Genomic DNA, 11,980 nt, shown 5'->3' with positions numbered 1-11,980 from the left:
CAGCAGCGTCCACTGAAAATGAAGCCCAAGGTTTATTTCCCTCATATTAGGGTGTGCAGGTTGGTTCACCTGCCACATGCTGAGAGTTTGGGATGCAGAGTCTGGCTTCTTGTTCCTCCACTGAGGGCTGTTATTGCTGATTGAAGGGATCTCCATCGAGTCCAGCCCCGTTAGAAGTTCATTTGTTAGATGAATGCGCTCCCCTTGCAGAAGCTCTGCATCTTCCCAGAAGGACATCAGGAGTTGATAAAGGGCTCATTCTCTGTGTGGAATGTTTCATTTTAGAAATTTATAATAAAAATATGGAAATAAAAATCCTGCCGATCAAAATGATTCAAGAAGTGATCTCTTTGAATTCGAGTGTTTAGATCAGAGGAGCCTCGTCGGCTTTTGGGTGATCCCTCTGAAACCGCTCGGGCATCATTGCGGCGCATCTGGGAGATGGCTCTTCAGTTAGTCAGGTGGAGTCTGGATACCTTGGGGGGGGGCAGGCTCTGAAGAAGAAGGTATCTTAAAAAACAAAACAGTTGTGCTGGTGGCACTTTGTTCAAACTAACAGCAAACAAATAAATGGTTAATGATGAGATCATGATTTTAACGCCTCCGCCATCCGGACCACAGAGGCGTTCAGGTTCATGGCGAGTGACAATGTGCTGAACAACGTAAACAAGAAAAAAGCAAGAGAGCGAGAAGGTCTCTGGCTCCGTTTGTCAGCTTTGGTCCCTTGGGTTGATTTATCCGCTGTCCCTCCCCCCCACCCCCACCCCAATGCGGCCTTAGAACCGGCTTCGCTGTCGTACAGTAGTCGCCGAGCACGAAGCAGATGCTGAGCTCTCTCCCTGCAGGCTCTGCAGCCAGGCGTGCGTTGCCAGCGGACGACTTCCCCCTCAGCTCAGCACCAGTATCGGTGTCGCCAGAGTCCCAGCATCCTCCTGACAAGCAGATGGGCTGAAAAGGGGCCACGCCGCCTTTTGAAGTCTTTTTAGATAGAAACAACACGTCCTGGCCGTCACACCTCAATGATGTTGACAGATGGCATCCTGTTGTTGTTGTTGTTGTTCTTGGGGAACTGTTGGAAGAAAGAAGATGGCGTGAGAAGGCTGGAGGGCAAAGGAATCAAACGGTCACTTCCTTTGATGAGCATGAGGCCTCTTTTTTTTTTTTTAACGCTTGCAGCAAAAAGTGCAAAGATTAAAGCTTAATTTTGACTTCTGCTATTTTGCACATACGAGTATGATATGAGGCTTTGTGCATTGACTAAAACAGGGACGGACAGGAAGCCATGGCGGCAGCGCCTTCGCTGTTTGATGCTGAAAGCTGTGGTCATGCAGGCAGCGGCGCCATGTTGGAGCGGTGCTCGGATGACTCGATGAGAGCTGATGACGTGGAACAAAATTAAGTCTAGAAGTGGCCGGGATGATTCACCTGCCCGGCGCCGCTGAGGGAGGGGAGGCTCCCAGGGAGAGGAGGAAGAAGAGGAGGAAGAGGAGGGGGTGGGTTATACCTTACTGCGCAGCAGCCCCCCTGTTGGATGCTCGGGAGTGCTGCACTCTGAGGAGTTTTTGGCTTTGTCCTTGTTGTTGTTGGGCTCATTGTCTTTAATAATGTCATACTGGCGGCAGAAGAGGGCGATCACACCTGGGTGGAGAGACAGCTGCGTCATCGTCCGAGCACAAAGCCACAGAGAGGCGACGGCGCACGTTAAATCTGTCTCATCCCAGCTTGGTAAAGGAAGCGGTTCTCACCTGCCCACATGATGAGTACCACCACGATGATGATGAGCTCGCCCGCCCTCAGCTGGGTGGTCTGGCCCACTTCCTCCATTGTCACTTCGTCTGATGGAGCCAAGATGCAAAAAGAGATTATTTTAACAAAAAAAGATGATTTAACTATCAGAGACATAAAACAATGAGAACACCATGTTTGCTTAAGTCACTTAGGTCATTAAAATTATCAATAATAACTATAATCATGATTTTTTTTCCCTATGGTTTCCCATTATGTTTAATGCGTAAAAACATTGTTCATGGCACCATTTAGAGAAATGTGGTTTGAAGTTTGAATAACTTCTTTTACACTCAATGACCTTCCAGCAAACTTTCATATTATCTCATCCTGTTCTGTGTTTAAACAGGAAACTTGAAGTTGGTGTTTGGAAGAAAGACAGGATTTAATTGACTGAAGGAGAAAAATAAAAGGTTACATTCAGAAACATTCAGTGACTTTTTACTTTTAAAGGGTACGTATACGAGTAAAAACACTGAGCTCGTTCTGTGGTGTGGAAATGGGAACTGTGGTCTTGTTTTAGCTGAAATACATTTTGTGAAAAATGGAATAAGTTTGCTGACAGGTAGTGGGAAGAAATAAGTTTTTTTCACCCCAGCTGCGTCTTAACTTTATTATTTTTAAAATATTTTTTGTACATCGTACAGATATTTACTTAGTTTTTAGTTAGTATTTTAGTTTTATCTGTTTTTGTATTTTATTTCTCCTATTTATTTCATCAATTTAATTGTTTTTATTTAACAGCCTACTTTGTTGTCATGTTAGCTGTTGTGCAAAGGTTTTAATTTTTTATTTACCTTTTGATTTGTTTTTTGTAATTATTTTTGTATGTACTTTATGGGGCTACACAGTGGCATGGTGGTTAGCACTGTGGCCTCACAGCAAGAAGGTCACTGGTTGGATCCTTTTCTGGGGCAGGGTTTGGTCAGTGGCCTTTTTCTGTGTGGAGTTTGCATGTTCTCTCTGGGTATGCGTGGGTTCTCTCCAGGTTCTCCGGCTTCCTCACACAATCCACATGCATGTTAGGTTAATTGGTTACTCTAAATTACCACTAGGAGTGAGCGTGTGTGATGGTTTGTCTCTATGTGGCCCTGCGATGCAAGCTGCCCAGGGTGCACCCTGCCCTTCACCCAAAGACTGCTGGGATAGGCTCCAGCTTCCCTGCAACCCTGATTTGGATTAAGGGGTTAGGAAAATGAGTGTACTTTATGTTTTTCCAAATAGTTTTATACACTAATTTTTTATACTTAAAAGAACTATGACAACATTGCAGTTTTCCTCAGAGATAAATACAGTATTGTTCGCCTCACTTCATGGCTGTTGCTGAGATTTTGCATTCCAAGTATTCTTTTTTTTTTTTTTTTTTCCTTTTCATTTTGCTTTTTGTGTTCTTTTCTTCGACGACCTACTTTGTTGTCAAGTCAGAGCCATCATACAGAATTTATGGATCTTTAAAGGATTTACAACACCAATTCCAAAAACTGGGATGCTGTGTGGACTGTATAGATGTGGACAAAACATTTGTTTGTACCCTTTGGTCAATGAAAGAAAAACTCACAATGGTCACAGAAATAGCTTGAATCTGACAAAAATAATAAATAAAAATTCTATGAAAGTCAGACTTTGCTTTTCAACCATGCTTTCACAGAGTTAAATAAAAAAAAAACTTCATGAACCAGGCCTGGAAAAAAGTGTTGGTACCCCTAGAAAATAATGTTACCAAAGGGACATGTTAGTCCAAGGTGTGTCCACTATTTAGCCTCACAGATGTGTGATACCTTGTTATCAGTCAGTGGGCCTCATAAGAGGACTACAGGCAGGCACTGTTCTGTTTGGTGACATGGTGTGTACCACACTCAACATGGACCAGAGGAAGAAAAGGAAAGAGTTGTCTCAGGAGGTTAGAAAGTAAACGAGACAAGCATGTTAAAGGTAAAGGCTGTAAGACCATCTCCAAGCAGCTTGATGTTTCCTTGACAACAGCCGCCTAAGATCCATGGGACTGTGGCCAACCTTCCTGGACGTGGCCGCAGGAGAAGAATTGATGACAAATCAGAGAGACGGATAATACGAATGGTAGCAAAAAAGCGCAGAAAGATTTCTAAAGAGATTAAAGGTGAACTTCAAGCTCAAGGAGCATCAGCGTTGGATTGCACCGTTCGTCGTCGAAAGAAGTTGCAACAGGAAAGACGTTGTAGTTTTAGGATATGTTTTCACATAATGGTCCTGAAAGTACCGGTGATCCTGAGCCCATCTGAAGCTCCTTTTAAACCCAGTCATGTTACTGTTGCCTGTTGGTTCAGATAATTGTCAAATGCTTCTTGATTTGTTTTTGATTTGTGCGCCGCTACTTGTCCAGCCTGTTGTTGCTCCTCTATTAGCTTTATTTTTTTTTAGATGTGTTGCCGCAGTCAGATTCAGTTGAGCTAATATTTTCCATGTATCAGTTTAAATTTCTGATATGTTCTTTACGGTCTGTTGTGAATAAAATATGTGTACATGAGACTTGCAAATAACTGCATTCTGTTTATCTGCATTCATATTCATATGTTTTACTAAGAAACATGTTGACGCGTGTAAACCTTTTAGAAATGGCTTTATTTATTCATATATGTAAGTTAGAACATTGTAAAGATCCTTTAAGGACTTGTGTGGCGAGGCTTTAAGGCATTTGGAAATGTTTGCAATGAGGAAAAGTGAAGTTTCATGTGTTATCCGTCCGTAAACATGCCGCTTTCAGTCATTTGTTTGACAGTGTTTACTTTATCTCCGCATAGAGCTTGTTTTATGTGAGGTTACTGGGAAAAAAGTGAGGGGAGAGAAAGAAAATGTAAGATTTAAGCTGTTTTTGCTTTCAGTTCCACACTGGCAGGAGGGTTGAAAGCTGAAAGCAGCAGCGCTGAGCAGCCCATAAAGAATTCAGAGGGATATTTCTTACAGTCACCCTCCTGTTCTCCGCAGGGTTTTCTCTGCTAAGCTTCTTCTCTCTGCCGCTCCAAAGGTGTCTGCTGCCGAAGAGCAGCAGCAGCAGACTTCACTGAACTACGCTGCTCTGTCATTTTATCCATTTGGGGTTTTACTGAAAGAGTTTCCTTTCAGACAGCTGCTGCTCAAGGTCTGTATTCTTACTCCTGAGGTCTTTTGAGCTTCCTCCAAGAGTGTGAATTGTCTTGGATGAATAGGGTTGATATCCGAGTTATTATATCTTTTCTTATTGCTCTTTTGATTCAAGGCTTTTTTCTCTGGTTTCCTTTTTAACATTTTTTATTACTCAGGTAGTTTTTTGCAGTCTTTTTGTCTTCAGTTACACCTGCAGCTCTCCATGAGCAGGGGAATACTGCACAGGCGCAGACTATCAGAAATGAGGATTTTCAGCCCATGAAGGGCACATAAAAGCAATCACACACTCATACAGCCAGGAAGCCAGCAAGTGTGTGTGTTTGTTATTCTGTAGATGCCTGCAGATTTCTGTCAAACAAACAGCAACTTTTTCTCGCGTGACCTAAAGTTTACACGCCATCCCTTTATTAGATTCAGCGGGTGACATTTGGAGGGGCCCAGCGTGCAGGAGCCCCACGCTCCAGTGACTTTTACCAACAAGAAATTCGGCTGATCAATTGGCCTCTGTTGCCTTGTATTAAATAATCAAAGCACAACAGCCCAGGGCGCCTAATGTTGTTGCCAGCCGTGTTTACTGGGGCAAACTGGTCAGCTGGAACAGCCCAGATGCTCACTGACCAAGTTCTTTAGGAGGCCAGGGTTTTTACAACGGCTGTCCATCCATTGTATTGACCGCATCTTTCCTAGAATCATTTGTAGGAAACGGCTTATTTTCGTCTTAAGGACATGGAGGTTAATGAGTTTGTGAAGCGTTGAATGTGATGAGACATCTACGTTCTGAAACTGAAGCTAAACTTTGCATGTTTCCTTGTTCACCTGCCGGCCACTACATTAAAACCACAAGCTTAATACTGTGCAGGACCCCATTGTGCAACAGATTGGCCCCACAGGGACAGGAATATGAGAGCTTTGTGATTTTTTTTTTCTCCAGTGTTTGATGGATGGTTTATATGAGATCTGAGGTGTTTTTCTGTTCCCTGTGGGTGCGTTAGTTCTCTCCCAGTACTCCAGCCTCCTCTCACTGTCCGAAGACATGCAAGTTAGGTTGATTAATTCAATTCAATTTACTTTATTTATATAGCGTCAAATCACGGCAATGCCATCTCAAGACGCTTTACAGATTAGTTCCTCTGAATTGTCTCTAGGAGTGAATGTGAGCATGAATGGTTGCTTGTCTTTCTGTGTTGGCCCTGCGATGGACTGGTGACCAGTCCAGGACATGCCCTGTCTCTCGCCCAGTGATCACTGGGATAGGCTCCAGCTTGCTTGCGACCCTGAATTGGACTAAACCGTAAAGAAAATGGATGGATGGTTCGATGAGTTTTCTGTTCACCTGGTTTTAATGTTGTGGATGATCAGCGTATTTTGCATTGACTTTTTAAGAGTCTAGCCAGTTGCTTTCCTTTTGTCTTTTACGAGTTTATGCAAAGCTGAGATTAAAATAGATGTTGATCTGTCTTTCCTGTCCTCTCCACCCCAACCAGTCGAGGCAGATGGCTTCCCTCCCTGAGCCGGATTCTGCTGGAGGTTTTCTTCCTGTTAAAGGGGAGTTTTTTCCTTCCCACTGTCGCCTCGTGCAGCTCAGGATGGGAGATTGGATCAAAGTCATGATTCAATGCAATCAGTTGGTTTCTATTATAGTCTATGTATCAACTGGCTTGAAATGATGTGTATGTAAAGTGCCCTGTGACAACATTGGTGTGAAGTGGTGCTATACAAATAAAGCTGAATTGAAAATATTCCTCTTGCTTAATAAAGCACTTCTGAACTTTGGATTTTTCTTTAGATTTTCTTCTTGGATTCCTCCATCTCACATCCTACCTGTCCGTCCAGCTCTCTGGCGAGTAAAGCCTTCTCTTTCCTCTCACTTTGTCTCCTTCTCTCTTTGTTTTCCTCTCTTCCTATAATAATGTCCTTTTGCATTTGTATGAAGAACTGGCTACAGTACATGTTCAAAATATCTGGTGTATTGATGTGCAGTTGCTGGTGTGTAAAGTGAAACTGTGCTGTAAAATGCTGCAGCCTCAGGATGATGCACTGCCAATTTGCACAGTTGTTCAGATGCTACTGTTCATTACGAGATTATTTTACTTTTATTATACATTTTAAAAAAAAATTGTATGCATATAATGTTAATTTCTCTGCATGCTCTTAGTTTATTTGTAAAATAGCTGTCTTTCTACTTTTATATTATTATTCAGTGTTTTTATGATCATTTTTATTATTCAGCACTTTATCACTGAAACAAGTTCCTAGTCTGTGAATTGTTCAAAGACAATGGCAATAAAAATCTTCTGATTTGGATTCTGAACAACAGTTCCAGGGATGTGCACCATGATAATCAGCGTAGCATCAAAATGAGTCAGGACTGATTTTTAAGGTTGGAAACGTTGCATTGTTTTGACACTGAGGCACGAGAATGATGCTGGTTTTCTTATCTCATTATCAATAGGAAAGAGATTACTTTTACCTCAACAACTGAATGTTAAGCTGTTGCATTTAAGCCGGGTGGGATTCTTCCTTCCTCTTTTACATGCCCTGGGAGTGTTGTTGAGATGCAGCTGAACTGAACGTTGCTGTCAGGAGGAATGTCTCGCAGTGTTTTACTGCATCCCACCTTTGAAGTACAGACAGAATTCCTTGGTGGCAGAAGAAAAAGAAGCTTTTCCTTCATCATTTATTGAGAATTTTCCTGCAAGACCAGAGGGAAGTTTCTACCTTCACCAGATCTGAGGAGACCAATCAGCCCTGTTAGCAGCACTTCTTATTTTTCATGTTTGTGGGTCTGGATTAAAGAAACAAAACTCCCAGGGTGGATGCACATGTGCCAAAAACACTCATAGTTTGTGTGTTTCTGACAGCAGAATTTAATTGACAGGGTTTGTTATTTCCTCGTCTTGCTACATCCTCTTTGACCCCCCCCCCCCCCCCCAAGTCAGTCACCTCTGTTCTCTTCTTCTCTGATTTGTTTCTTCCCCCTGTTTTGTGAACAGGTTGCGCTATTTTTGTTTCTTCTTCTTGCTTCCTTTGATCTCTTGCAGCTTAAACCCATCATGAAAGATGACAAGAGAACAAACACAGAATAATTTGGGCATTTCAGGCTCATCCTGTTCTCCTTCCTCTCAGATGAGCGTGATACAGCAGAACTGAAAGGCTCGGAAACTGAGAAAAGACCGTGAAAACCGCTCTTTTTTCCTCTGGATGTTTAGTTGTCATAATAAGACAAGGGACCAACAGCTGCACTGACATGCTGAAACTCTCGCTATGTACTTTTATTTGCCCTTAAAGACTAGATCTAATTAGTAAGTCAGAACTCTGCGACAAGAATTGTGCATATTTATAAGTCTATGAAACTTTCAGATCATCCCAAGTCTTACAAAAAGCCAATATATGCAGGTAGATTTTTTACACCGATCGCTGTCTGAGCCGTTTGGGAAATGAACAAACATCACTTTGAATCCTACGGTAGAAGCGCTTTTCCACTGAAATTACAAAATGTTGACTTTAAGAATACCTGCTCTGCCATCAAAATGTTCCTCTGCTCCGACGCTGCTTAGCTGATTAAACAGACATCCTTGAGAAAGCAGTGCAAACGAGACCCAGAAGGATGTGTGTTGTGGTGCTAAACCGTGAAGATCTGCTCTCTGTGGATGTTTGCTTTGTGATGCTGGCAGACGTGTGACGGAGTGGGGGAAATCTTTTTTGCTTTGCAGCGAGTGGGGACTCACTGAGTGTGTACGTACAGCCTGCCAATATGTGGGGATCTTCGGTTTTTCCGGCTGTGGATGAGCGAACCGAGTCAGAGGGCTGCCTCCTCTAACTGCCTCTCACATGAAACAAGCAAACAAACATCTGTACTCCACTCAGCCATCTCATTTTTTTTTTAAAAATGGAAAGTGGTGAGTCACACATCTCAAGGCCGAGTTTGACTTCTGGGAGGGGTTCTTGTTAGCTATTGTGTTAAATGTTACATGTGGAAATCGGTAGCCTTGCTCTCAATATGAGTAACAGAATCGTCTCACCAGGACTTGAAAAGACAATCCAAAGAGGAAAAAAGGGTTTTCTTCATCTCTGTATGCAACTGTTTGGTGTCATAGTGTCTAATCTGATGCAGGAGATCTCCTTAATCTGAGACAGGAGGCGATAAAACGGCTTCAACCTTTCATATGTAGGTTGAAGGATGATGTAGTGAAGGTATATGTGGAGATTTAATAGAATCCTAACACACATTAATGTCTCGTGTTATGAATTGTAACTAAATTTTCCTTTAACTTGAGTAAAAACACAACATTTAAAGGCAGAGTATGTAAGATTTCAAGGCAATTCTTTCCACCACCAGGTGGCAAACACGTGAGCAAAACCACAAAAGTGCAACCTCCACAAATGACCACAGGTTGGCAGTAATGAACAAAACTCACCCCTCCTCCTTGCCAGCTCCAATGAGGGCAGGAATCGCTTGTGAGCTGTAGCTCAGAGCCGCTCTGCAATAAATGGGCTTATACTCCCCCTACTGGTGGAAAAAAAGTATTTTTTTTTCTTTTCTTTTTACTGGTCAGAAAACATTCAAGAAGGGTCTTTGTCATTAATTAAACTTGTAATTTAATAACGCATCAAATATGGATAGACTGGAACCTACATGTTTAAAAGACTATCTAATTATGATTGTAGTTATTTTTTTAGTTAATTTATTTTGAAAATATTGAAAATCTTACATACTCTACCTTTAACAGAAATGTAACAGTAAGCGTCACACTGCTAGTAAACAGTTTGATAAATGACACCTGAAGTTCGCTTTTATGCTGCTATAGCTCCGTGTTGTTTAAGTTATTGAGCATTATACAAACACGTTGCGTAGATTTAAGCAGATAATTTTCGTAGTTATGCTCCCCCATAAAAGTTAAATTGCAGTTCTCAATAAAGCTGTTTGTGTTTATGAGGCACTTCTCTTTATTTCCATGCAAAGTGCTTGAATTTCAGCCATTGTTCTGTTTTCATGGCTTTTTGCAAACAGCAGGAGGAGAAAATCCAACAGAAATGAGCCCATAAAAAGTGCAAGAAAAGGACTAAACCTGTAAATAAACACTCTTGTTTATCTAGATTGTGTACAGAGATTGATTTCGCTAAATTCTTCCCTGCTGCAGAATCAACACACAGACGGCACATCCGCTACTAATTAGGCCTCAGAGCATCTCCTCACTGGTTTGCAGTGATTGTTTTTATGTTCTACATCTCTCTGCCATCCCACTTGTTACCGCAGCAGAAGTTCAGACTCCCTCTGGCTCCACACCTTCTGAGGCACAGCAAGCCGCTATGAGACTTTAGAGTAAATGAGAGGAGGAATAGATGGAGAGGCAGCTCAGCAAAAGCACATCGATTCTCCACCCCTAGCAAGTCGAGCTACCTCCTCTCTGTCTGATAAATGCCTTCCCTCATTTTGGTTTACAGTGCAGTTGTGCAAGCGGTGCATGCAGAGTGAGACCGGCGGAGGAACATCAATACGCAGTGAAGTATGCATCCCCCCTCAGGAGTTTAGCTCCTGAGTTGTGGTCAGTAGGGGCACGCTTCCAAAGCACTCTGCTGTAAAATTTCATTTCACGCTTTGTGTGTCTATTGATTCCTTTTGGTTTTTTAGGCAAAATCTGTCACTGCATTGTCAGAAGACCAAGTCCCTGCTGCATTCAAGCACTGAGAGATGACAGAAACAGATTTGCACTTTTCTCTGCCCCCCTCCCCCAAGTGTTGAAAACAAGCGTGCATGTTTTGTCTTCCTGCTGCTTCACCTTTACTCTTAGAAGCCTGGGTCTCGGCCTCCTTCGGCGTTCGGAAGAGCAGCGGTTCGCTCAGCGGGCTCGTCCCAGACATGCTGATGTACTGGACATGCACAATGTAGTCTGTCTCTTCTTCCAAGTCCCATAATGCACAGGAGCGCGTGGTGGTGTTGACTTCCTGGATTAATCGCAGCATTTGCACATCTTTCTTCTGTTGGAGGAGATATTGGTTATTAGTTCAGTCAGTGCTCAGAGACACAGTGGATGCAGTGGAGGGTCAACCAGACTGGGATTAAAGCATAGTTTACGGTTGCTGCACGCCATGTTTTATCTCTTGCAGTCCACATTTGCAAACTGGAGGCGCATTCACCTCTGCAAACTGGTGTCAGGGTTTCCAGATGGCACAGGAAAAAGCGTAGCTTTGTTTTCATGTATGTAATCTTGTCCTTTATGTAGTTTTGTCTGTTTAGGGGGAGCTGCAGCTGCTCAAGTGTGCCGCAGACATAAACATGGAGGGTTTATGTTGATGTCACCATGTGCATGTGAAATGGCTGATGCATTAAACATAACTGGTTTTACAAGCAGCTTAGCTGCATTTGATCTCTTTGAAATTAAAATGCAAATCACACATGCTTCCCATTCTGCTGTTTAACAAACTGAGTGAGTATTTTCTCAAAATTCCTCTCATGTCCATACACTGAACATATTGTTTGAAACTGGATCCATAACATAATAACTGGAGGCAGGAGGGAAACGGCTGATCCAGCTTTCTTTAGTCTGTACCTAAACAGATGAAGACAACTGATACTAATGTAAACAAACAACCTTCTGGCTGCAGTTTTAGTTTTAATAGACCAACAAAAGGGTGTTAGCAATCTTTTCATTCTTGAATCTATATTAAAGCAATAAAGATTATTGACACAACTGGCCAAACCTATTAAATATGAACAGAAATATCAAGTGCAATACAAAATTTATGAAGATGTAATGAAAACGTTGTAAATGCATCAATAATAAACTGCATTTTTATGGCTATTTTTTTCTGTAATATCAAAAGATGAGTCGATCACAAAAAGTAATTCAATAAAAGCAGACAAGTCAGAATACAGACTAATGGAATATTACACAACATCATTATTTATCAAGCCTCTTTCAGATGAAGAACCAGTTAAAACTAATAAAAACTAACTCCACCCTTATGATTAGAGAGTTCCTGACTTCTATAAGACAAATTTGAGCAATGATGTTGTGAAATTGCGGCTGCTGGTAATGAGATCATTGTTCTGCTGAGCTAGATTGGGTCGACC

General features: G+C 42.1%; 1 protein-coding gene across 1 annotated transcript; it reads right to left on the bottom strand.

Annotated features, from left to right (window-relative positions):
* Nucleotides 1-1,498: 1,498 nt before the first annotated feature.
* Nucleotides 1,499-10,869, bottom strand: fndc5a (fibronectin type III domain containing 5a; the record flags this gene model as incomplete). The annotated part of the gene is made up of 3 exons (XM_079261832.1): nt 1,499-1,638; nt 1,746-1,835; nt 10,686-10,869. The coding sequence occupies 3 exons, from the start codon at nt 10,867-10,869 to the stop codon at nt 1,499-1,501; spliced, it is 414 nt and encodes a 137-aa protein (XP_079117958.1).
* Between the last annotated feature and the right edge of the window lie 1,111 nt (nt 10,870-11,980).

The sequence above is a fragment of the Telmatherina bonti genome (genome assembly GCF_933228915.1).
Source record: "Telmatherina bonti genome assembly, chromosome: 22".
Lineage (NCBI taxonomy): Eukaryota > Metazoa > Chordata > Actinopteri > Atheriniformes > Telmatherinidae > Telmatherina > Telmatherina bonti.
This window is presented reverse-complemented; position numbering and strand designations above follow the sequence as displayed.